The sequence below is a fragment of the Paralichthys olivaceus genome, chromosome 6 (genome assembly GCF_024713975.1).
Source record: "Paralichthys olivaceus isolate ysfri-2021 chromosome 6, ASM2471397v2, whole genome shotgun sequence".
In the NCBI taxonomy this organism is placed as follows: domain Eukaryota; kingdom Metazoa; phylum Chordata; class Actinopteri; order Pleuronectiformes; family Paralichthyidae; genus Paralichthys; species Paralichthys olivaceus.
The window spans coordinates 8,772,439-8,799,909 of NC_091098.1; the positions used below are offsets into that span (position 1 = coordinate 8,772,439).

General features: G+C 43.9%; 1 protein-coding gene across 2 annotated transcripts; it reads right to left on the reverse strand.

Moving 5' to 3' along the window:
* Positions 1-1,404: 1,404 nt before the first annotated feature.
* Positions 1,405-24,777, reverse strand: epha2b (eph receptor A2 b). 2 transcript variants are annotated; one of them, XM_020089299.2, is made up of 17 exons: positions 24,601-24,777; positions 23,744-23,823; positions 21,575-22,223; positions 11,367-11,522; positions 10,404-10,763; positions 10,089-10,219; positions 9,558-9,729; positions 9,373-9,469; positions 8,691-8,746; positions 8,468-8,593; positions 7,630-7,815; positions 7,459-7,520; positions 7,112-7,321; positions 6,840-6,989; positions 6,527-6,720; positions 4,974-5,129; positions 1,405-3,616 (listed from the first exon to the last, which is right to left on the reverse strand). In XM_020089299.2, exons 1-17 carry the CDS (start codon positions 24,683-24,685, stop codon positions 3,508-3,510), a joined length of 2,979 nt encoding a protein of 992 aa, XP_019944858.2. In that variant the 5' UTR covers positions 24,686-24,777; the 3' UTR covers positions 1,405-3,507. The 2 variants fall into 2 exon arrangements, with proteins under 2 accessions (XP_019944858.2, XP_019944857.2); XM_020089298.2 differs by having other exon boundaries at positions 7,618-7,815; positions 24,601-24,776.
* Positions 24,778-27,471: the final 2,694 nt, after the last annotated feature.

The following is a 27,471-nucleotide window of genomic DNA, read 5'->3' on the forward strand; positions in this document are numbered from 1 at the left end:
TCACTTTTTAGTGTCTGTTGGTTGGTTTTTCAGCAGGATCACGCCAAAACTACTAAACAGATTTTAAGTGGACTGTTGGGCCTTGACAGCAATCTGGTTTTTGCAGCATTCTAGTTTTATTTTACTTTATTCTTGTACTTCTGTTACATTTCTTTATAATGCAGCACTTCGATTACACAGTTTTTTTTATTGTGTTTTATAAATAAATTTAACTTGACTTGACTATAGCGAGCAGATTGGGTTGGAAGAATAGGTTGACCACCATTTGTTTGCTGTTTCAAACCAGCAGTCGGCCTATCCATGTTTAATATTATATTCATGACAACAACCATCTTCTAACTAAGTAAGCAAGTCCGTATTAAACCAGTTCAATCTATCACTGAACCTAGTTTTTGTGTGCATAAAAACTCACCACGTTGCAGTGTATTATAACCTGTGTATGATTGGTATGATTATGCTTATGTTTTTATTGGACATGACTGTACTGAGAACATAACAACACAGAATAAACAAACTGATTAGCTAAACATTGGATGCTAGATATTGGCAATTATCATTATTGCATAAGATGTCTACAAGAGATAGTTTGAATAATCTGTGGATTTATAGTAACTCATCTGACCCTCTCATTAATCATCCATCACTTACAGGAACTCATAATGTGTACCCTGACTCACTGTCACACTCGCATTAGTAACACCAGTGCTTTACAGTGACAAGTATGAAAGGTCAATCATGACCAAAACTATAAAACTAAAACAAACGTCATAAACCAGAATTTATCTTTACTGCGGGCAAACTACAGGCAGTAAATTATTTTATAACTGCAGATCAGTATTATGGATTGTGAAGCAGTTGGAAAGAATGATTAGTGAAGCTTGACATGCGAAACCATAATGAAGTAATGTCTGTGAAATTAAAAAACATTTCTTGTCCCTATTTTCCTTCTCATTAGTCCATAATAAAGGGTCTTTAGTAAGAGAGAAGTTCTGACCTTGGTATTTGATACAGCAGAGGAGTTCATGAGAGAGGAACATCTGATATCACGCTGGAGTTCATTTCTCAGGGCAAGAGTTATCTAGATCACAGTGTGATTGCTGTTTAACCAAGACAAACTCAGTCTGTTTCAGATTTTCAAATTTACTTTTATCCTATAGTTTGTTCGATTTAATCTGATAATATGAGCTGAAAGTATCTAATACATAGTTGTTGTAAAGCATCAAATGTGTACAGTGTGTGTGTGTGTGTGTGGTCATGAAGCTCTTGCGTGTTTATTACAGGTTATAACAGTGGACTCAGCAGCATTATGAGGATATCCAGGTGGAAGTATAAACATCCTGGCACCATTTAAAACAAATATGAGCTTTTCTCCGCTCTGTTCTGTGTCAATTATACAGCAAGGCGTTTCATTTAAGGCTTTATTGCTCAACAAATGCACCAAAGGCAATCTCAGGTGAATAACTCTGCAATAAAAGGACATTTAAGTTTTTTTTTTATTATTATTATTAAGAATGAGAGAGAGCAACCTTCAGTTATAATCCCAGCTCAGTGTTTATCAGGATAAATAAATAAAAGTAAAAAATAAATAGACTATTAAATACAGTATAAAACAACAGGGGAAAAAAGAAAAGTTTGCTCTTTGATGAGGGAACTCTCAAAACATTTGGAAAGACAGCAGAAGTAAGAGACATCACTTTGGAGGAAGGTGATGGGAAGAAAATAAAAAAATATTCAGTTTGGTTATATGGCAAATAGTGAAATCATACAAAATGTACAGAGTGTAATTGCAACCAGTAAAGCAGAAAACAAAATCCCTTATCCAAAGATGGGTCTATCAGCTACAATAGAATCAAAGATACAATTGAAAACAAAGTAAAAATTCAAGTAAAGGAAGGTGCACATCAGTAAAACAACGATTTGCAGTCATCAATTAAGAGAAGAGCACTGGGGGGGGGGGGGGGGGGGGCACTATTCACTCTCCACCACATTGAGACAAGAGACACACACAGACTCCTGCCCCCACACACACTTCTAAATCTCTTCAAATGTCTAGAAACGAGTCGAAATGCTTTACTGTCAAAGCTTAAAGAGAAATTTCCCGTTTAGTTTCATCCCCTCAACAGAAAAGATGTATAAGAAGCTTCCTTTTATAATTAACATTGAAATTGCAAAACCAAACTATTATTAAGTATGAAATCATTTCAACCACAACCAAACCCGATTTTTTTTCTTTTTTTACTGGGTGTGGGGCAAACTTCACTACCTGCCTCTTCATTACCGGCATGCTAACACATGTGCTGCACTCTAATTGAAACTTGTTGAATTTCTCACCTCAGCTGCTCTCAGACAAGCACTGAACTACGAATAATCTCCGGACATTCGCTGGAGGGGCTGTATGTGAAAAGTTTTTCCTGCCAGCCCACTATTAAAACCTTTGGATAATGTCTGAAAAACCTGATGTTAGAAAACAGCAGGAGATCCTCCAGAGGATTCACCAGTAAGAACGTCTGAGCTGAAAACCTCCTGCTGCGTTGATCATGTGTTAAAATCAAACTCCGGAGAAAGTCCGCACCCCATTGTGAGGACATTCTCTGGAGTCTGAAAAAAGCTTCTGATACCATTCCTTTAGTTCAGGAGTTTGTGTGTGGTCGCCATTTTTCTTGCAATTCTGAGACAAAAAGAAAAGAGATCATGAAATTCTTGATCCAAGTGCTACATTATAAGTTCATAATCGCAATGTTTTGGTTTTTTTTGGTTTTTGCCCAAACACAAAGAAAAAAGGAAACAGTGAATCTGTACACAAAGAGTACCTCATATATATTCTAACATCACTTATATGATTCTAGCTTGATTATAGCTTAATTTCTGCACAGAGCCAGTAGAAGGTCCAGAAACAACACCAGGTCGGTCTGTGTTCACACACCTAACGACACTGTCTCTTTAAATGTGGGCCAACTCAAGCTCATCTCAGCCCTCCTGGCGCTCTGTCCTCATTGGTCCAATGGGAAAGGAACCAAAAAGTGCCAATTAAAGGGAGACGCCATGACATCAGCACTAACCACAGACTGAGCCGGGACTGGATTCCACTGCACCACTACTATCACACTTACTTCGCTTCCCTTGTTTGTTAGACACTGGAGGGAACAAGCTCAGGGTCTAGTCCTGTAGCTGTGGCGGTTCCCACAATTGAATTGATGATTGAAAAAAAAAAAATGCATTTGCAATGAATTGTATCTGTACAGAAGAGATGGATAATAAAAATAGATATCTAAATATACAGAGTTGAATCGAGTCATCTACTGCTGTTGTGTAATTTGCTCCATTCCCATGTGGACAAGATGAAGAAATCATAAAATCAGTCTGATTCAGTCGGCCCCAGAGGATGGCCTGATATTCCTCTTGGTTTGGCCGATCCAGCGCCGTCCCTGCAGAGTCGCTCCAGCTCAGCTTAGAGTTCAAAGGGCTGCCTGCTTCAGTGCCCGATTTTAATTCCCTTCGTCGTCACGATCACACTGCAAACACGCTCAGGGTGCTCGTCTGGTCCTTTAAACCCAATATGCTGTAGGCAATTCTCTTCAAATGGCCAGGGAGCCTCACCCCAATGTTCTTAATATCCCTGTGAAAGAGAGACATGACAGTACATAAGCAGAGCTGCATGTGAATTTACAGTTTGGACTCGCTCCAACACATCCCACACACCTTCCTGTAATCACAGACAGTGTGATGAAATGCTACACAGCACACAAGCTTGATCGCTGAGCCAGGTTAGCTGGGTGGGGTGTCTTCCATTTTAGTAATCTGCCATGGTTTTAATTTATATTCGCAATTAAAGGTTAATACCGAGGGTTTCACTCTTCACAAGCACATGATGCAAACCTGCAGAAGCCCTGCAACACCAAACGCCAAACCTTTAATTACAGCCTTAATTACTTAATGAGGATTCTCCCAGTTGACCATGAATCACTTGTCTGGCGAGCAGAGGGTGGGCTGTAAATAACTGCTGGTTTCTCAAGAGTGCTACCAGATGCCCCGAGATGGAAAAAATGGGGCCACGAAATCACACCCTTCTGTATGACAAATACTTCAAAAGGGTTTGTCATCTGCTTTGCAGTCTGCCCATCTTCCCAAATCATGAGCAAGACCAACGGAGCTACGTGTACCATGGTACCAGAGAAGGGGGGATGCTCCTTTTGGCTGGTCATGCGGTTAGGAAGAGCTCTGGCACTCATTATTGCCCCAAAACAACCTTATATCATGTGCTTCACTGAACCTTTTTTTTCCAAAAGGTTGAGCCCAATTTATTAAATTGCCCGCTTAGCACTCCCACACATCTGAGAAGAACTATTTGACTTAAACTATCCCTGTGATAGGTTCAGGGGGTACACTCTGAGTGCACCTCCTCAATCTTTCTACGAGAACAAATGTGACGACTATGTGGCTTCAAATCTCATCCATCTATTTCAGTTTCCTAATCTCCTCTAGTTGCTCCTGCTCTAAAAAGGTTATTCTCTCCTCCTCCCTCACTCCTTTAATGTTGGAGAAGCCACGAAAGGCCTTTGCCCTAAACAGCCGAACCCTGTGGTTTTTTCGGGGCTCCAGCAGAAGTGCTGCCTAGGGCAAGCGAGTGTGTGTGGGTGAAGGGAGGGATGGATGAGAGAAAGAATGGAGAGAGGAAAGAAGAATAAGGACTGCGGCAACCACAAGCCACCACCACCAGCCGACCACAAATGAGCCCACTCCTTCTCCTTCCCTCTATTGCTTTTTCCATCTCAAACATTTCTCAAGTTGTAGCTGAGGTTAGAGATCATATTGTGCACAAACTATTCTGCTGGCTGTTAAAAAGCAACATTCTTAGGAAAACAAATATATCAACTAAAGGCAAGAAGTTCATAACAGAATTCAATGTGTAGTGGGGGACAAGTAAGTTTAGTAAACACATCCACTGTATTTTAATGAAATCATGTCCCACGTACTCGTTCTTCATCTGGAGGACCTGGTCCATGGTGACGATCCCAGCGCACGTGAAGTTTTCACTGTACTGGCTCATCTTGATGGACTCCAGCCATTCAGACACCGACCTGAAGGGGGAGCCGTCCGAACCGCTGGTGCTGGGCAGGCGGATGGATACACTGCAAGCAAACAGAAGTAGATCCAAATAGTAGATCAGAATGATAATAATAAACAGGCTTTCCCACAACAAAGGCAGATGACTGGGGACTGTAATTACTGTGCAGGAAATAAGTTGGTGGAAAAAAAACCAGTTGGAGCAGTTGGGGCAGGGGCCGATTAAGATACGAACACCACAGCCTTTTGTTCTTTCACACTGTTTCTGGCTTTAATGCTCCCTCACAATAGAGAAAATATGCATTTGTACATATGATCCCAGACAAAAGAGCTTTATGTTCACACATACTTCTTTCATTAGCCTGGCAGGCATCAGGTGTCAGTTTGTCCTTTCGATGGTTTAACTAGACCTTCTTAAAGCTATTACGCTTTTTCGCCCAAAATGACCCTCGACACGCCCGCACTGTTTTAAGGTTAAAGTAAATGGGAAACTGCTGCCAGGGCTGTTTTGAGTCTGTTTGAGCAAGTCCAGGTCAAAACTGCAGTCAGTCCACATACATTAAATCCAAGTCACTCAATAAGTTAAAGTCAAGGGGCATGTCGGGCAAGACAAGTCCAATACAAATCAAGACCAGTCCAGGTCAAGTCTCAATTTCAATTCAATAGGTTGAGTAAGGCTGCATCCATACGACTTTGTTTTCATCTGTAACAGTGTTTTCTAACTTTAATGATCTCTGTCCACGGGAGTGTCTTGACTCCAAGTTTCAGTTTTAATCCCCGCCCATACTAACACAGCTGAAAAAGAAAGATCATGTGACCACTTGCGTACATGTGTGGGCACTAGAATTGTCATAGACTGCTGGAATTCTAACTTGTCTCCCACACACATAATGAGGTGTATCATTGTAAAATACAGAATTTTACTCACAGTTGTTAAGACAAAAGCGTCAGCAACACTTGTAAATTATTATCCACGTTGCATTCTACACTGGTAGGAGAGGTTTATATTCAGGCTCACACTCCTTTTAGTGCAAAGGCTTAATAATTCAATACTGAATGTGTTTGATTACACAAGGCCTGTTGACACTGTATTATTATTGTGTTCCAGGATTTTCCAGGTGACAATTAATCATTTCATGAGGTTAATTCTTGACATAGACTTCAATCACATTTTTCAGGTTTTCATCTTTGCGACTGAAGTCTGACTCAGGCTGCAAACAAAATGTGGCCATCATTCACTTTACTGCTCTTTCTTTATTTTAAAGAGTTCTCTCAAAGCTGAGAAACGTCCCCTTCCTCATGGCTTTCATATCACCTACCAGAAGCAAAACCCTGAATTCTGAATTGATTGTATTGGAAACATTGTGGTTGCACAGCTGTTTCCAAGAAGTGGGTGCTGATAGTGGCAGCAGTTACTGTAGCGTCAATACTGGAAAAATATGCATTTCAATATAAATCCTACCGTGGGTCAAAGTCTGCAATGGTCTTTAGGGAGTCTGGGCTCCGCAGCAGCTTGTCCAGCAGGCTGACAATGTCTCCGAAACGTGGCCTCTTGGAGCGATCCTGCAGCCAACACTGCAGCATCAGCTGGTAAACGGCTGAGGGGCAGTCCATAGGCGCCGGCAGCCTAAAGGCCTCGTTGATAGCTTTCATGACCTGCAAGCAGTTTATCATGGGGACAGATTAGATCTTCTGTCACTGATAGGGTGCTATCAGTGACAGAAGATCTCTGTTGACAGTTGGCTCTCACAGCTACAACCTCAGAGGATACTCACCTCATGGTTACTCATGTCCCAGTAAGGCCTTTCGCCAAAAGCCATGACCTCCCACATGACGATGCCAAAGCTCCACACATCACTAGCTGAGGTGAACTTCCTGTACGCTATTGCCTCTGGAGCTGTCCACCGAATGGGGATCTTGCCTCCCTGTTCAAGAAAAATGCTTCAAGTTAGAGACGGAGAAAAAATGAGTAACTCATACCCTTCACGGAAGGAGGTGACTGAGGTGGGTATTTTTACCAAGCGGGGGATATACAGTATCTACTTACACTTGTGGTGTACGTCCCCTCAGGGTCGTCTTCCAGCACACGGGACAGGCCAAAGTCTGACACTTTACACTCCAGGGTGTTGTTGACTAGGATATTGCGGGCAGCAAGGTCCCGGTGGACGTAGCTCATGTCAGAGAGGTACTTCATGCCTGCAGCAATGCCACGCAGCATGCCCACAAGCTGGAAGGAAGAAAACTCTCCATCGTGGTCCTGACAGGAGAAAACAAGCACAAATTCATTTTATTGTGTGTCACCAAAACATAAAGAAACTGAAATTTGATAGTTCAACATAAAAAGATGGATGTAAAGACCATAGAGATATTTCCATCAAGAAAATGTGGACTTACCCTCAGGTACCTGTCCAGTGCTCCATTCTCCATGTATTCAGTCACGATCATGGCATGCTTAACTGCACACACACACAAAACACAACTTAATATTTGCCCAAACTAGCAGAAAATTGAGAAAAATTTGCAAAAATAAGTATAAAACCTTGCAAAACTCACAGAAATCCTTACATTTGGTGACCACCCCCTCCAATCGAATGATGTTCTGGTGGGAAAACTGGCCCATGATGGAGGCCTCGCTCAGAAAGTCCTGCCTCTGCTTCTCCGTGTAACCCGGCTTAAGTGTCTTGATAGCCACCGCCACCTCTTTCCTACCCGGCACCTTCAGAATACCACGGTACACCTCTCCAAACTCCCCTGCAGGGAAAAAAAAACACATCAGGAAAGTGATATCATTTGAATGTGCATTTGATTTGCCTTGTTAGGTTTCCAGCTGAGTGATGAGAAGGAAGTTTTGCCCTGGGCGCTCCTGCAGAGGTGTGTTCTGGCTGCGTGTTGAAAGACTGAGACTATGTTGTGTAATTGGTGGATGGCCTGTGGTGTGGGAGCATGGGAATCAGCTGTCACGTGAGAAGAAATGGGGGGGTACGCGGTCGTGGGAATCAGGGGGTGGTGGATGTTGAAAAAAGGCGGCGGGTTCAAAGGGTAAAGGTGGTCACGCTTGAATAAACGTATCACAAATGAAAGATGTGTAAAGTCCAGGAAAGTGCTCTGATATCCTTCCAAAAATACAGTTTCTGCAGCACTTTCTTTTGTGTAATTGTTCATGTCAACCTGAGCCAAAACACATAGATCCAACTGCCAAGAGTTGCAACACAACAAAATGTCTCAACTTGTTGTGCGAGAGCTGAGCCAGATAGATGATAATCTGGCTGTTAACCACTGTCACTCAGCTGCTTGAGCTGTGGAAAAGGCTCAACATAAACAGAAAACCTGGGGATTGGAAAAATCTATCATCATCTGGGAGTTAAGCCCCTCAGCGCATTGTCTCTGCAGGGTTGTCACTCACCAGCTCCAATGACTTTCTGTTTGGTTATGTGGCTGGGTTGGATTTCAGTAGCAAACTTCAGCACGGCTATGTTGGGGTCCTCGTATGTGTGTGGATCCACGTAGGTCTTCAGAGGCTTCAATTGCTCTGCGAGGAAAAGAAAGAGGATTTGATTAAAACAAATGATTAATGTAAATAAAGCAAGTAATGCGAAATAGAGAAATGACAAAACATTTTTCTCTACCTGAGCTGGAGAAGTACGTGTCCTGTGGTCCTTGTCTGGTGTGAGAGTTTCTTTTCCTGAATAAATAAATAAAACCCACGTAAGTTAATATTCCACTTAAAAAATAAATAAATTCCATATCATCTTTGATATCAATAGCACATAGCAACCTTTGTAACAGTTTTTCCAAGTCTACTAAGATCCAGACACTGGTGCAATGCGTCCATTCAGAGAGAAGCGGCCCTTTGATAAAGGCTGACGATAGACTGTGTTTGCCAAGCTGACTGAAAGACAGACAAGCAGGCGGGAGGGAGGTGGACGGACTGGCCACACACTGCTGAGTACAGGCCCAGGTCACCTTTACAAAGTGCCTGGAGTCTGCTGCAGAAAGAACCAAGCTCCTCTTATCACCGACAATGTACCACTCTGCACCAATTTCCTTTCAAAAGCCCCGACACTCACTAGAATGTAATCACTGAGCAATGACAAGGCTCATTCAACGCAAATTCTCCACCAGTGAGTGCTGGTACACTGATACAGATAAAGGGGAAGAGAAAGGTAGCTAAAGGAAGAGCGAAGGAGGGAGTGAATGCAATGGCCATTTGGCGGCCGCACAAAGGAAGGGCAGAAGAATGAGAGAGGAAGCCAGTAAATGAGAGTGTATGCCAACTGATTAACAGGACAGGGGGAGAGCAGCACTGACCGTCTGCGTAGGAACAGGACCACCACCACTACGGACAACATGGCCGCTCCTCCAACTGCTGCAGCCAAAATCACTGCTGTGTTCGGGTTAGAGTGTCCTGCAGAGGTAAACAAAGTGGAGGCGCACATCAGAGAAATCCTAACAACACCAGCAGAGATTCTTCTACAGTGGTTCTTCCTCTGTACCTTCAGAGGAAGTTTCAAACTGTTCCTCGATGCTGGAGCCTCCAGGGCTGCCGTCGCTGCTGAGGGCCTGCACCCTGAACAGGTACGCTGTGCCGGGGGCCAGTTCGCTGATCTGTACAGAGTTCTTCTCCAGCATGTGCACGACATAGGTAGTCACATCCAGGTTGTCACCCTGGGAGACAGAGGAAGAGTCGTCAGAGAGTTCAAGTGTTGTTGTTGAAGATGGAAGCCACACAGTGTATACAATATACTATCACTTTGTTTGTGTGCTGGATGTTCTATAATTCAGCTCTTTTAAAGCATCACAGCAGCCAAACAAATGTGCTGTAAGAGAAAATGATTGTATGAAACCTGCTGCCATGATAGAGATCAGAACCAACGATACTCCATGATGATAACCATTTGTAAACATTTGTGGAATTAGTAGAGAGATGTCATATGAAAAGCTCAAACTTGAAACATTTGTAGAATAACATAATATGAACTCTTTAATTTCAACATAGAGCAGAGGAGTAAAGCAGAGTGCTGTACCTTCTTGCGATAGGTCAGTTCATAGCGGATGGGCTGAGGGTGGACCCGTGGTCGGGGTGATACGTCCCAGGAGAGGGACAAGCTGGTGGAAGTCCTGTCAACCAGTCTCATAGTGGTTAACTTGGGAGGATCTGGAAAGAGAGTAGTGAATGCTTCAGTATTTGTGGAATGTGAAAACATCGAAAAATAGAGCAGAAATGATGATCTGTTCCTTCAGTTCTCACTCCTGCAGCACGATTCTGCCTCACAGATAGCATCTGTCATAACTGCAGCACCGGTATCATAACTCCACTGCCTCATATCAGCAGCACTCACCTGTGTAGTGCAGAAACGTAGTCAGAGCGCTGGTGGATGGTGGTCTATTAGCCTGTGGAGTCTCCTGACTAGCGGACAGCGTCACGCCACTGTGCGCCTCCACGGTGAAGGTGTAGTTGAGGTGAGCATCCAGTTCGCTCACTGAAACCTTGGTGTCAGTCAGGCCCACGCTGGTGGGCTCATAGCGGATTTTCTCTCCGCAGGGCTGGCACACTATGCCCTCGCAGCGTTGGCATTCGACGCTGTAGGTGATGTCAGTTCGCCCACCGGTGTCTTCTGGTGGAGTCCAAGAGAGGAGGAGTTTTCCTGCTGAGAGCTGGGTGGTGGTGGCCATGAGGTCCCGCGGGGCAGAGGGAAGACCTGATTGAAAAAGATATCAAGAGGAGAACCACGGAAAAATAAGGGTTGTTCCTTTTTCACACGACATTAGAAAGTCTAAATAAGCATAAAGGAAGTCAAACCATCATGAGGTTAAAACCTTTAAACCGTTTACTAATATTTGCAGGGAATACAAGTGCAACAAGAATAGAATATTTAACCCCTGCTCATCCTACAAGTCAAACAAAAGTCACTTCCTGTGCCAAATTTCTGTATTTACAATGTGACACCCCGATAACACATGGCTTTTGTCTGCAATGGGAATGGATTCAATTGGAATTTGCTCCTGGTTCAAATGAGTATTCGGTAGACACGTGTTTTATTAAGCTCCAATTAGCAGTGATGGAAATGTGTCAACCGGATGAATGCGCCAATTTGGCATGGCAGCACGGTGAAAGAGCGCCTCCGTTTTCAGTGCATTTGTGATTTGTGAGGAGGCACGGGAAAAAACAGAACTCCTCAACTGGAAATGAGAAATGAGTCTGTCGCCTTTTTAGTGGGTTTAATTTTGTTTAAAAAACCTGAATATAACATCTATGTTTTCTTAACACAAGCTTCTCATACAAGATCAATGGGTCTCATTACCTGAGCAGGGTCCAGTTGGGGGATCAGATGGGGCTCTGTAGAATCCATCCTTGCAGGGACATAACAAAGCCCCGGAGTCGAGCCTCTGTGTGTTGGCAGGACAAGGCTCACACTTGACACTGAGAGCATCAGCTTTGAAGAAGCCAGGCCGACATTCTGCAAAAACAAGAAAAAGACATTTACATAAGCAGGAGAACAAGCGTGAAGTCAACAGTGACTTAAGGCAACATCCTGTGTGATGCAGCACATGGGCAGTTCATTCAAGTAAGAAAGATCGCGCTGGTGTGAACTCTTCACCTTGTGAGCAGGACAACAAGGTTGAGTGGATATGTTATTATGTCAAGGCCAAAGGTCAGATTTGGACATGTCACAGCGATACGGGAGGGAAAACAGAGGCAAGGCTCTGCACAGTGTTGACTCTACTCTTTAAAATACTGTCCATTGAGCTAAGACACCACTCACATGAGCCCAGCCCTGAATCAAAAACACATACTCGCCGGCACTCCTACTTTTTACTTTTTTAACCTACAACTCATCTCTGCTGTTGCTTATGACTGTCTCTCTCTTTCAACAAACACGACCAGTCGTCCCACATTCCACAGCAGCAAGTCAGTCTTCAAAAATAAAGGCAACCAAACTCAAAGAAAGTCCAAGAATTATCAGAGAAGCAGCTTTATGCACTCAACAGGTCAGTGCATTTTTTTTTCTTCAGACCCCCACATGCAGACTTTTGAAACTGTATCGCTGAGATAGGATGACATCTAATTTCACACGTCCAACACAGGATAAAGAAATGCAGGTAGAGGATCCAGCTGTGTGTAGCAGTGGTGAAATCTGAACTTAATACGGTGTGAAATTTCTGAGAGGGCGCGCCATAAAGGAGAGTGAAAATGAGACGGCCCCTGCTTTAAGTCTGCAAGAGCATTCCAACGGCTGCTGCTCATGTCCTCACACCATCACACATTCATACACATACACACACACTCATGTGTGCACTGCAGACATGCAGGCACGAGCATATGTAGGCACAAAATACACATACATGTATGCAAAGCACACCCATGGACATATGGTTAAATCAGAAGACGGATTATGTCCACTGCCTGTCACCTGTTCGTGTCCCTCTTCCATGTCGATTCAGCCCAGCACACACACACATATACATATACGGTATGCATACATCTTCCCTTCCGTCCCTCCGAGTCATTTGCCTGCAGTGTTTGAATAGCTCATGACAGATGTTGTAGATGTTGACAATGGCAACGAGAAACAGAATTTAGGTGCAAGGCAGAGAAAAGAGAGAAAAGAATGAAAGAATGCAAGTGAAGATGTTCACGACACATGAGTGATTAGAGTAGGCAGGAGGAGGACATGATATGCTATTGAAATGAAGCGTGCAAAGCCAGAGACTCAAGTTGGTGCCAGTGACCAGAGGAAGCAACGAAGAGTTTTAATGTCAGATTCCAGCTGAGGAGAGGAGACGGAGGAGATTTAAGAAGTGGAGCCAAGGACGAAGATAATATCAGATTCACTCAGAGATACTGTCTTGGTCTATGGCTGCGTTTCAATGCACTTCAGCTGAATGAAGTTAGTTCTGGAAGCCTCCAGTGACCACACACACAAGACACAAAGCATACGGCTCCCACTCCATTTAAGTCATATCAAGGGGATTTACTCGACTGACCATGAGGTTCACTTCGCCTGCGATCAGCTTTTTTTCTATCACTGTGGCTGAGCTGTGGCGGAGCTGCTGTGAAGAGTTGTGCATTAACTGAGGAGCATGACAACAATGGTGGAGAGAAAACACACTCAGCATGTGAAGAATTTGTAAGTTTGTCCAATAGGCTCGCATGTTGCTTAATCCTCCCCTTCAACACAACATCTTTTCTCTTTCTCTGCCAGCTGTTTCACTAAAAACTACTGCTACTCATTAACGCACATGAGGCCGAGGATGGGCGAGGCAGAGGAGAGGTGGTGTGAGGGGACAGAAGGTTCAAGAAAGAAATACAGGAATACTGTATCCTGCTGGGGGCTGAAGAAAAGACGGGAGGAAGAAAAGAGACAGGCTAGGGTGAACTCCTCCATTGAGAAGGGGGAACAGCTGCTGCCTCAAACCCAGATTCATACCCCGACCTCTCCTCCTCGTAATCCCCAAATTCCTTCCTCCCCTCCTTTCTCTCCTCCCAGTCCTCACTAAAAAGGCTCCCAGCTAACCCATTAACATTGCTATTCACCACTGACCAGCAGGCAAGGAGAATGCCACGCCATTCAAGTGCTGAAAGAAAAAACATACACACACACAAGCATTGCAGATGGGAATAACCAAGATGCCACATGGCAACTGAATAGAGGAGGACTAGCCTCTTTTTGGCGCTACAGTGCCGGCTGCAATGCATCGTGGTCAGGCCTGCGGAGATGATGGCCTTACACTGCGAGCTGCCTCTATAATCAAGATGCATTCCAGTGCACACCACCCAACAGGAGGCCTGTCGCAGAGCGGCTCCAGTGCAGCTTCTTTTTCAGCCTGCTGCTCTGTCGTTAAGGTGAATAAGTTTGTATATCTCTAATACGTGAGTCACAGGGACAGTAAATTCAATCAGATGACTCTCTGCCGAGGTATTTAACAGGAGGGTTCTTCGACAAAGGAGCAAAGACCAGTGAAAGGAAAACTTCCTGGTTCCATGGGCAAGGTGGAGGGGGACTTGTTGAATTGTTGCTGGACACAACAGGAAGCAGGAAGCGTGAGGCTGACGCAGCCTTCCTTCCTAAAGCAGCCAATCAAAGCATGGAAACACAGGGGAGCGTGACCAAGAGAAGAACCAGCGCTTAGACTACCAGAGTCCTGCGACAGAATAATAACCTAAAAGGAAGCCAAAACGTGTTGACCCAACATGAACGAGGGCTTTAAACCTGGGAGGGCGGGCTGTTCTGAGATGAACGCTTTCCCTCTCATAAACAAATGTCTCTCAGCCTCTTTTAAGTCGAGACATCTCACAAACATAGACCAGCCACTTTTTCCCTCCCTACTGCTACAAAGCAAGGAACTGTTTGTCATTTGAGAGGCCCCTGTGCACCTTGAGTGGCTCTGTGTTTGTTTATTGAGAGTGTATGCAGGGGCCTGTTACATTCTGGGAGCCTGAGTGGCTCTGGAGTGGGAGCGCCCAAGGGCCCCCCTGGTTTGTCGGCAGGAGTTAAGATGGATGAGATGGCGACAGTGATGAATGCACGGTCGGATAGATGGATGAATGGGTAACATGGGGGCTTGACAACAGAAATCGGCCTCAGGACTGGAAGGGTAAGTGGCATAGGGGGCCCCTCCACAATCAAGTCCGGCGCTGGGCTTCTAAGAGACAGAAAGGTCATGTCTGCCTCAGGGTAGTTGTGAGTTAAACTGTGCATGGCTTACAGGGAGTCAGTGGCCAAGTAAAACAAACACATGCTCGCAGTGATGAGGAGGAGGAAGAAAGAGTTGCAGCAGCAGCAGCCGGTGGCCTGTCTCCATGGGAAGGAGGTTAAATTCAGAAGTATGGCCAGTGAACAATAAAAACATGTTGGAAAAATAAATCCATACAAAATACAGACAATATCTTGATCGTTATCAGTGCAGCTCCACAAATATATTCTGAAGGAGAGCGAGTCCTTTCTTCGTCTGCAGCCTCAACTGCTTCACCTCTACTCCCCATCCCCCAATTGTCTTCCCCGAGGTGCTCAGACCCGTAATTGCAATATGTCATGTCATTTTGTTTGTATGCACGGTGACAACGTGTCATTAGCATTTTGGGGCAGTCGGATGGTCTGTGGAACAAAGGGGGTCTCTGATGGGGGAGGTGAGCCAGTAACATGAGCCAGGGGTCACTGAGGTAGAGAGGAGGGGAGGAGGGGAGGAGGGGAGGATGTGAGGGGTGGGCAGCAAAGGTGTAGGGGCTGATGAAAGTGTGCGCATGTGGGGGGATTGCGAGGGACATTAGTCAAAAGGATTAGCTGGCCAATGGAGCAGCTGTAAGGGCATTACATCTGTTTTACAATTGCACTCAGGCTTTCATCTGGGGTTGTTAACAAACGTAATAAATTCCCTGAATCCCCCCTTCTCCTTTCACTCGCTCTGTCCACTCAGGCCCACAGACAGAAGATGAATACTAGGACTGAAGAGTGGAGTCAAGGAGGCACGCTCAAAAATAAAGTGAAATAAAGCAGAGGCACTGAGGAAACAAATCCTGGCTGACATGAAAGTCACAGACTGTTTCCAGAGTTTCCTCAGCTGCACCACAGCCATGGTCATTTGGTCACGTTTCTCCGTGTTGCTGGTCAAATCCAGACAGCCAGGTGGGAAACACAACACCAGTTTAACTGCACTGCTCTGAGCCAACAGGTCCCACACTGGAAGCCAGTCCACTTCCTGGCTAGGGGAAGGGTACAAAACAGGACCAAATGCACTAATAAACGAAATGACTTATCAGGCTGGACAACAAAATGGAAAGTGGCTGAGCGATGCCGCTGAGTGCTGAGCGACAATGGAAAGCCCTGAGCCAACGGGTTGGGGAGTCACCGAGGGATTAGGTGACCTCCGGTTTCCGCTGCCGGCTCGTCCTGTTAGCAGTGAAGGCTGGGTGGGTTGGTGGGGGGTGTTACTGACTGACATGGTGGAAGGAAAGTGCTGACCTCACACACCAGCAGTACAATACAATGCGCTTAACATTGCTCTGGACCACCCCCCCTTCCACCACCACCACAACACACACACACACACACACACACACACAGATACACACAACCTCCAGGCTCAGGAATGTCATCAAGAGGAAATATGTCCCAACTTCCCCACCACAACCAACACTCATGCTGAACAGCCGAGAATGGCTGAAGCTCGGTTATGTGACTAATGGCAGATATTTAGAATGGAATCAGGAGACTGTACTTGAACTCAAACAAAAAGAAACAACAGCTCCCTTCAGCTCCACAGACATTTGTGCCTCTTTAACTCAATGTTTTGGTTTTTAGCACACAAACTCTGCTTTCATGAAAAAAACTGTGGCTACACTAGCCTGATAATCATCTAGCACCATCACAGTATGGTGGCAGTCAAACCCTTCCTTAAAGAAGAGTGAATATTCAGCTTAAAGAACCACAGTGTGAAGGATTTAGGAGAATATTTAGGCAGAAATTTAATGATGTATTTATAGTTATGTTTTGTTATTGTATTATCACCTTAAACAGACAATCATCTTCTCATTCTACACACTGAACCTTTAAGTTCTTTCCCTAAACAAATCTCCAAAATATAGGGATACGTTATATTTTTTCCCCAACCATCCAACAAGCTAACAAAACCACCATCTGTGGGTCAATATGTCGGCCTCCACTGTAAAAGATCCAGCAAAAACAGATTGTCATTAGCTTCAATGTGAAGTACATCCAATGATAACATAGACAGATTTTACATAATAGTTGACACTAACTGATTTCAATGCATTCTGACACCTCAAAGGCTGGAACCATCAAACTGATCAACAGTTTATAAACCACAACAGTACAATGACTCAAATCCAAACTAAAGCCTGCAGCTGTCCTCTCGCTACATTTCCTGTCATCTTCCCCGCAGTAATTGCCTCTGCTCTGTTCACTAAATATGTGACCCAACAAGACGGTGCACGACACCACTTGAAAGCACCTTCAGCATCCCCCCATTATCTAACCAACTCCCACAAGTTCAGCCTGCTAGGCAGACGTTACCTTGGCACAAGATCTGAAAGATCCACAAATTCAAAGTAATCACTGTGGCTCTCCAGAGCTGAGCATGAAGGAGAGGTTATATCCAGCCCGTGCATCTTAATGAGCAGCGCTATCTGACTTACACCTTTATTTTACATTTCAGAGTCCGGCAACGGAGACCACAAGCCCAGGGAATTCAAGCAGAAAATTTCAATGAGGGGATTATCCCACAGGAGTGAGACGATTCCATTATTTGAAATCCACCCTAAGCCAACTTAATCAAATCACTTAGATGCTGAGGTGTGGTGCCATGTTCACGTCTCTTTGAATACTCCCCATCAGATAAGCTGAAATTGCAAGTCCTGGGTCTTAAAGGGTCTCGGGACATTATGATGAACCAGCTTGCTCCAGGTATGAGCAGAGTTAAAGACTATTCAGCACGAAACACTTGATTTCCAACAGAACAGTCAGCAATCCAAATTTTAAAAAAATACAGCAACAAAACAGTAACCTTACATGTGACCTTCATTAAATGTGTATGCATTTACAAAAAAGGCTGTTTTTCTGTCCCTCTCTGCTAAACCCTCTGATTGGCAGCATTGTTCAAATTTAGCCTATATTTATATATACAAGTCAGGAGTGTAGAAAGGTATTCATGAGAGAAAGACAAGAACCGTATACAGTCTAAATAGTTCCATTAGGGCCGTGTGAAACGGGATGTTTAAACTCTATTGGTGTCATATTCATGACCTGTGCCAAAAATACAGCCAAAAATAACAGTCGCTCTGTGATTTCATGGACAACAAGATCACAACACATGAGGAAAAAACGTTTTGTTTGTATTTGGTGCTGCTTGCGCAACAAGCTCTCTAGAGTGCATTGCATTTAAGACTGCAGAATGGTCATGGGAATTATGTCTTGAGATAAGAAACTCTCAAATACATACAAGACAAGAGGAAAACTGAGGCTAAAACAGAAAGAGTCTTCAGGGAGGATGTGGAGAGAGACGCAGAGAACAGCACAAAGGCAAAAAAGCAAGCAGAACCAGTAGTTACTTTGCTTAAAAAGCACAAACACACCCAAGTCAATTACTACCCATACAAATCATTCACCACATTGCACACTCACACAACTTAGTCACCAACTGTTACACATCAGCTGAGGATGAGTTTGTAGACACGGACAGAGAGGAAAGGGGGGGGACTCAGGAAAATCGTTTGCTGGAACCTCTTTGGCGAAAGAAATAATAACTTTACTGGAACTCAGTGGACAGTTGTTCCACCAAGACACCATTTCTCCAAGACACCAAGACTGCCTTAAGCAGTCCAAATATTCCACCCAGTGTCTCTCTTTTTAAACACAGCCTTGTGGAAACCATAATGTGGGATTAAGCCCTATTTGTTGAGGCTTTAGTGCAGCTGATGAGGTGTGGACCTGGACGGTAACACACAATCTCGAGGACCAGACGGGGCAGCCAGTGGTCCTTTGTGGGGGTGACACAAGTATGCTGTTCTATTGTGCCATGGAGGATTATGGGTAAGGAAGGGCGTGATAGGCAGTGGAGGAAAACTGTCTCAGTGTCAACAGTGATACACAAGTGGAAACCCAGCCGGAATTAAAAGCAAACCACCTAATTGCAAAAAAAGTCCCAGAGTGAAATGGGAGATTAAAGGCATGAAATCCTGACATCTTTTATTTTCAATGGTAACACAGATTACATTTACTCACCTAATATATATTTTTTGGTACTTTCTATAATAAGCTAATTTTTACAACTATTCTTCAGCAAAAAATACATATAACTTTGAATATAATTACTATTAAGAATTACAATTTATGTAATTCATAAATATGAGCAAAATAAATGATGCCGTTCACCAGCTACAACATTAAAATGCTTCTTTTATGTCTATAATCAGTAATAATAATAATGATTGTCTTTGAATTTCATCAGAACCTAAAAAGAAGCTGGCAATGTATGAGAAAGGTTTTGTGAGAAAAAAGCAAAGACACATCAAAAAGAGCACCAAAAGGAGGGAGATGAATAAAAGCTTTAAAAACACACAAAAAAACGTCCCCAGTCTTATGACGATCATGGTAACAAACATAAATCTTGGGAGCAGTTTTCAACAGGCCTACTCTACTTCACAGTCATTTTACAGTTGATACTAATGTATTTTGAGGGCAAAAATAATTCTCCTTTACAGATGTCTGTAATGCTCACATTAAAAACAAAGGCCTGGTCTGTGCCTTGCTTCTGACTGATTTGATTTACAAGGAGCCCATAAAAGCTTTTACATTTGCTTCTCTAAACACACTGGTGGGCCTGTGAGGCACAGGAAGTGATGTGTTTTATCTTTAGACTTTGTTTGTCTGAAAGAAGGGCTCTAAAGTTAGTACATGAGTACAGTTGGCCTCTGAGAGAGGAGTGCCTCATGCCACCTACAGATACCTCAACGAGCAGCTTAAGGAAAAACAGAGACTGGAAACACACTTTGATGGACGAGTGATCTCGAAGCCAAAAACACCAGAGCAGTGAGCGCTGATGACGAGACGGAGACGAAAACCAGATAAAGTCACAGATTTCTGCTTTAACAGGTCCTGTGGGGCCGAGGAGCCATAAAACTGAGCGATCACATCACTGAACATGGAAACTTTCAACCCAAGTAAGAACAAAAAGCACCACAAAAGTTTTGCGGTTTCTCCCTCAGCGGCCCGCAGCACAGGAAAGGAGTGGGGAGAATGATTAACTGTGTCTGTATTAGATTCTATCTAAAGCCTTTTTCGAGCCGTACAACTCCAACCTGCACTGCAGCCCTATGATTCATGTCACCCTTCATACACAACTGCCCTCTGCCTCACAGACTCAACATTTGACTTCATCTAGTCATCCAGTGGAGGGGGGGGGGGTTTGTTCAGTAAATTTTATGTGAGGCCTGATGTGGTGCTGCTCTTCCTCCCCTGGGAATTCCACAGGTCTGGAGTAATGCTGGGAGGCTCCTCCTCGGCAAACTGATCAGGAATGTACCGACCAAGCGGGAGAGGAGGTGGAGGTGGGCTCCTCCAGCCTCGCACGGGAAACACAGCTCTTCATTGTTCCCCCTACCTTTACATTCCATTCCTCACCTCTCTGTTTCAGAAAAAAATCACACCCCTCCACTAAACACAACCTCTCGAATGCTTTTGTGTGACTTTTCTCTCTCACTCCTTCCTGCCTCTCCTACTTCTCCTCCTCCTCCTCCCTAATCATCTTACCTGGCACTTTCCCGCAGCTAGAAATGACTTAGTGACAGAAAACTTCATCACTTCTATCAACCTGTTGCATTGATAGATTTGAAGAGAACTCAAATCCAGTATGAGCAGGCTGCATCTGGATTTACAACTGTAGTCCGAGGTGAGTGTGCCAGGGTGTGATTATGAGTATTTATACCTGTAAAGTGTGTTTCAGGTCATGCGTGCATGTGAGTACAAATGAGCCAAATAAAAAAAGTAGCATAAGAGGAGGAGAAGTGCTTTGGGCTGTTCTGTCATGGAACAGATCTCAACAGGTCCTTGCATGCCAGCCTGTTGTATGTTCACATACACAGCTTGAGTCACACAATACACCCCACAGCTGAGGCCCAGCAAATTTGTGAAAACAGACAGGGAAGAGGGAGAGGAGCGTTACACGCCCGATCACACGAAGAGGGCCTCTGCTTTCTGCCCCCCACCCCCCTGACCAGCGTTTAAGATGCTAATCCATCACAGTACAGTAGCCTCCAACCTCTTTCATCACTTTCAGTCACACTGACAGCCCTTCCCACAACAATGAAAGGCTTTTTTTTGTGGGGCTTAACATACAACTACGCCACAACTACAAAGTCAAAAAGAACTGAGTGATGGCTACATGCTGCAGCACACCCATATCCATGTAAGATAAGAGAATGACAGAGCAGGAAATCACCTGATGCAACAGGCTGGGAGTTTTGTACGAGGTGTTGTAACAGGTGAAGTGTTAGAGCTTGACTTCGTATTCACTGAACCACTGCTTAAAAGGTTTCAAGTTATGATTGTTGCCAAAATAAAAGATTACTCCATAGCCTCTTCTTAAAATAGCTTTAAACACCATTAGGCACACAGCAAATTGTGCTTGAAAAAAAACTTTTCCACTGAGCTTAGATCCACACCTCAAACTCAAAAGTGCATTTCCTAATTTTATAGGTATCGGTTCCAGGTCAGGGATGATGCCGTGACATGTACAAGAAGCCTAAACATTCCTTCCATCACAGAGGGGCTGTGTCAGCCAAGGGGAGAATTCCATTGAACAACGATAATAACACCTATGATGAATATCCGCAAACTGACATTCAAGCTTGTTTGACAACCTACGGCAATAAAATTAAGGTAAAAAGGTGACCAATGCCAAATTAAAAAATGACTCATGCTCAAAACAACTTAATCCTGGATTTACAAGATGATATGTCTAGTGGCAACAAGACCAAATATTCAAAGGTCCTTACCTTGACATGAATCCTTGACCTCTTCATAGCCTTGTCTGCACTGACACTGTCCAACTGGCACCACCCACTCCCCATCGACAGTGCAGTAGATACGAGGCAGCGCCTCACTGACTGCGTTATCCACACAGACCCCGTTCACCTCCCTAAGAGCCTGGTTTTCACCTCCTGCCACGGTCTCAGGGAATGTTGCAAGACTCTTCACTGTGGCTGCACAAGTTTTGTAGTAGACCCTGACAGAGAGGAGAGCAGCGCAGGCTCCAATGTCTTGAAAAGCCAAGTAGAAGCCTTTTCGGGACAGGTTTTCCACTACTCGCGTCTCTGTGTTGATGCGTAGTTCGTTTTTGCTGGTGATCTCATCGGGAGCTATGGTGGCCACTTTCTTAAACTGGCCCTTGCGGAAGGTAGTGCCCACGTCTGCGTCCGACTCAGATGTGAAGAGGTTGAAAGTTTCTTTGCAGGTCAGTGAGGCACCATCGAAAGAGTTGCAGTCACGCACAATAAACTGGATTTCAACAAAAACCCGTGAAGCCGATGGACGCCTCTGGATGAAGGTGGTGCGCAGCCAATTGTCCTGCTCACGTTCACCAACATTGCAGATGGAGTAGGTGTAGAGCTGGGAGCCGTTCAGAGTCCTCTGGACGACCTCCCACTGAAACAAACCACAAAGATCAACAAGTTTAGAGGTAGGAACAGTGACCCCATGGGAGCCCCTAAGAAAGCTGGGCTAAACCAGAGCTATAAGGGAAGCCAAAGTAAAAGGGACCAAAGCAGTTCACATGTGAGTTCCACCACTGTAATCTAAACCTGGAAACAAAAACATTCTGCATGAAGGGACTCCCATGGCTCCACACATTGCTTAATTACTACCCCTGAATATTTTAGTAGCCCTTCAATGCTATAACACATTTCTGCAACATGGAGAACTCCACTTTATCAGCATTTACAGCCTGGACTGTGTGTGGGAAAGAATGTCTGACATTGCAAAGATACCAAATTATTTTCTTCGCATGCCATTGCTATGGTTGGTATCCGCCCTGATGTGTCGAAGCTCGCACATCAAATGATAGCAAAGATATTTATTAAACAAAAATCCACTGTTTCTTTTAACTTATAACCTTGGTTCTTGGGGAACAACTGGTCCTCACAGTGGCAGAGACTGTGCTTTTAATCAAAGAAATGTGCTTTGTTGGCTGAGTGTGTGGCTCTGCATATAAACTTGATGTACAACAGCAGGACCAACACCTCTATTAAACAGCTGGTGAACAGTTTATGAGGGGCCTTTAAAACTTAAAATAATAATTGTCATAAGCGATGGTAGTAACATGAGTATACATTACTGTAATAGTGTTTCCATTGAACTTTTAAAAATATAACAACACCATGCTAAAGTGAAACTTGGCTTTAAAGTGATTATTTAAGCAGAGAAACCTCTTTGAGAAAAGTAGGGTGAGCCACTGTAAACAGCCCCTCTGCACATGCCTAAGTCATCTGCATATGAAATGAGGCTATTTACAAAACATTTGCATGAGCTCGACTGGGTAGTTTCTTTGAAACTGCAACACAGACAAAGTCACACAAGCCTCCTGTATACTGAGGGATAACCACAGTGTTGTATTATTCTCTAGACACATCTCTGAACATAGAGGTTTTACCACGGTTTACGGAAAAGGTAGCTCTGGCTGATTAACGCCGTCTAAAACCCTTCCCCCTCTAGAAAGAGGTACCACATGCTGCAAACTTTAAAAGTTAATTGCCCTCTAACATACAATTCTAGAGCTGAAGCCTTGAAACCACAAGAAGCCACAAGTATTTCCAGTTCAGCGCTAGCAGCTATTCTGTCTGCTTTAGGTTTGGTGCAGTCCAGACATGCTCTGCAGGCAACTTCTAATAGGATCCAACCATTGCCTCTCACATCCAGACCCAAGCAACCATCAGGCTCTAATTGCCAGATTTTATAGAAACCTGACATGCACACACACACACACACACACACACACACACAATTTCCACCGATCAGCCGACCCCACAAGTCAATCAGTCAGTATTGTACTGGAGGCTCTCTGTTTATCTGGGCTTTTCCTGCGCGTTTTCTTCATGCGCATTTATCCTAAGGCAAATTCCAAGTGAAAAGTGGGAGATTGAGGAGGAGGGGGACGCAGCAATACTCACCCCAGGCTTGTCTCCCTGATCTAAGGGCCATGTCAACCAGCCCAGTTCACCTCCTGTTGCCCTCATATCCAAAAGAACCTCTGTGGGGACATGAGGACACTGTCAGTACTTGAGAATAAACATTTAAACTCATAAACAATGATCAAAATTATAAATAAGGGTATTTATTTCACGGATGTAAAATCATGTAGTAATGACAGTGAGTTCAGGTTTGTTGCACAATCACTCCAAAGCTTAAATCATGTAATCACTACTTGAATTTATTCAAATGGCTGTTTAACACAAGCAGTTTTTTTAGTTTAAAAAAAGGGATTTGAAACTCTTGATGTAGGCTTATATTTAGTTTTAACTTTACTTACAGCTATACTTATATATGTACATGTATAATTATTTCGTTACTTATACATATACATTACTTTTACTCAGCTATACTGTAATTAGGTACGCTTTGTTCAGGTTACTTAGGTATGCGGATGTCAAATTGTGTAAAACACTGCATATACAAAGCTCATACAAGGACACAGTGTGATTCACAAACTTTCTCCAGAAGAATTCACCTGCTGGTGTTGGGAAGCTCAGAGGAGCGCACATGCAGACTACACTCTCGAATCAATAGATCATCAATAAGGAAACGAAGGACAACTATAGAAACACTTGTGAACATGAACAGTGCTGTCGTGGAATAAGACTTCGAGACACAATGTCACTGTCACAAGTGTAAGGGACAATGTTTCCTGGTTTGAAAGATGTCCTGAAGGAGCTTGCTCCGCATGGCACGCGTGCTTCACTTCAATAAACTCTCAGCCCTCAGGTTGAAGTTAAAGAACTTTCTTTAAAAATCAGTAACAGGCACTCACCCTCTTTGGTCTGCAGTGTGATGAGTATACCGTTAATGAGTACATAAGAAAATAATAAAGGTCTGACTCCTCCAAAGAAATCCATTTGGCAAACTTTTCCTCTCGCTCTCTCTGCGCTCCTGGGCTTGGCTGAGACTCTGCTCTGAGCGGAGTGCTGCGCTGCTGCTCATTCACAAACGGGCGGCACGTCACGGACTCCTCCTGCTGGAATGTGTGTGTGTTTGTTTGTGTGTGTGTGTGTGTGTGTGTGTGTGTGTGTGTGTGTATGTGTGTGTGTGTGTGTGTGTGTGTGTGTGTGTGCGCATGTGTGTGTGTGTTTGTGTGCGTGTGTGTGTGTGTCAGGATCGGGGGTGGAGGAGTGGGGGTGGTGGCACATGAGAAACTTATGCAGCCTTTAGGGACCGTCGGAAATTCGAGCTTTTACGCACATGTGTCAAGCGCATGTCAACAAATCGAAAAGGTAAAGTGTGATTCATGCAATTTATTTTCAATTCCACATTTCCGTTTCCATTTTCCATTATTGTATTGATATATATAACAAATATATATGACCTGAAACAAGCCATAGAAACTACTGCACTTAGTTGCCCAACAAACGGATTATTTTAGATTGAGCTATAATCACTGGATATGGTTATTAGCCTGCACTTAAGGAGGTTTATGGAATAACACGGTGATGTGTGACTGAAGTGACTGAATTGATAAATAAAGAGATAAGTAAATCTATGAGAAACCCAGAGGACATTTGCAAATATTGGTTGAACCTAGGAGAAATAATGTACTGTTGTCAAATATTTAATTTAAAACCATGATCTGTGATGGACAACAGTATTTACCACTGACATGCAGGCATAGACTGTATATAAAAAGCATGTAGGCTTCATCTGCAATGGATAGTGACACAGAGAAGTGAATACAGCAGGTCAAAGTTCACCAAAGTTGAACTCCACACTAAGCCAATCTGCAACTTGCCTCACCGCAGGAAGTGAATGTTTTAATCGCCTCCTCGTCGCCACTGATTTGAAATGATCGATTGAGAAGATTTGCCTCTGAAACAATTGCTCATGTGTGACTGGGACCATATTAATACAATTTGAACAAACAGGTGACCAGCGCACTGTAACAGTCAGTGGGGTGGGGCAGTGTGCCTTCCGTCTGTGGACTGAGTTGAACATGTCTTCTTCTACATCCTCCGATAAACTACAGCAGTGGTCGACTACTGGATTGAACCAGAATCGCTGCCAGATCATTTTGATAATCTTATTATTTCTATTTCACCATATAGACTGACAAAGACATTCATGGGTGTTGCAGGAGCAGATCTTCATCATGGCAACAACATTCACAGAATCACTTCTTTAGCAAATTGTCCCCAAAGTAAAAGTTTTGTTGCAGAAATGTTTTATATCAAGCTGAATTACAGAACTTTTATTTTGAAAAATTGGGTCTGCAGTTTGTGTCAATTGCTTAACAGCAATGTATGAAAAAATAACAGCAGTTAAGAAAATCATTCAAACTTATATAAAGTTAGCATGGGTAAACAGTAATACAGCGAATTCAGTTTCATTCCATGAAAAACATTGACTTAAACATTTTCTCTCTGCTAGCACAACATCCAGCAAACAAAAAATAAAGGGACAGTATACAATATACTTAAAGGAGCCCGTGGTTCCAGTTTTTCCTACCTGGCCATGAAGCTGCCTGCAAGGCACAAGAATCATTTGCATGGGGATATTGATTTTGAATTGTTTGCCACACTGAATGGGCCCGAGGAGGGAAAAATGGAGCGTGAGCCGCTTTACTTGACACGTCTTTGTTCTGAGCATCCCCACTTACAGAGGTGGAATCATTGTGACAAGCGGAGAGAGATGTATTCATATCAACATAATAGCTAGTCTGAATGCCAGAATTCAAGAGTACAGCTGGCCCACTGATAGCCCTTCATAATTTATGGGAAATATCCCAAATATGTTGCACCCTGCCAACCGTGCAGATAGAGCTTTGGTTGAGTCATGGACAAAAAATGTTTAATCTAGTTTTTCAGTCTCAGGAGGGCATGTGGGAGCAGGAGAAGGGAGTTCACTGTGAATATGGGGAATTAAAAAAGTCCTTCACCTAGCAACTGGTGCTGAGTGGAATTCTCTGTCCAGCTTTATCGGACTAACTTTCATTGTCTGTTGCCCAGTGTTACTATGGTAAAATGTTGAGCAACTGCTATGGAAGCTATGGGGAGGTGCTGTGCTTTACATGTTGCTTCCCACTCTACCCCTCCGTCCTGTATTCCACTGAATTCAATGCTCTAGGCAAAAGGTTGAACCTGGTTCCTAATGGTGTTTACCTTTGAGAACCAGTCTTGTCTCCACAATAGATGATTACAATACAGTGTGTCATTGATTGGACGTGGCTCTCGCTCACTCAAACACCCACATGCATTGTCGTTGACACACCTGTGGCACTGACACTGCGGGAAAAGAGGTGGGCGTCTGCTGGTCGAGGCTTTGTCCCAGACCCCCCATCACTCCCTACTCACCCGCCCATCCTCCCAAACCCCTCCCCTCGTGCCTTCTGGGGGCTCCAGTTTCACAAAGACAAACCGCTGAAGAACGCCAGGGCTCTGTGTGAGCTTTTGAACCCCTAAAGTCCAACCACTCTCCCGCCCACTCTGGCCTCCACAGCCACCCCAAAGCCTCAATTATATACTCCCCTGTGAACGTGCACATTGGCAGCAGTGGACACCATGGACACATAGCGGTCCTTATTATACAACTTTCTAGAGCACTTGGAGATTGCTTGGTGGTGACAATGTGCAGTTGGTGCCCACGAGATTGGCGGGTACATGTACTTCTATACAGAGCCGTGCATGCACATTGT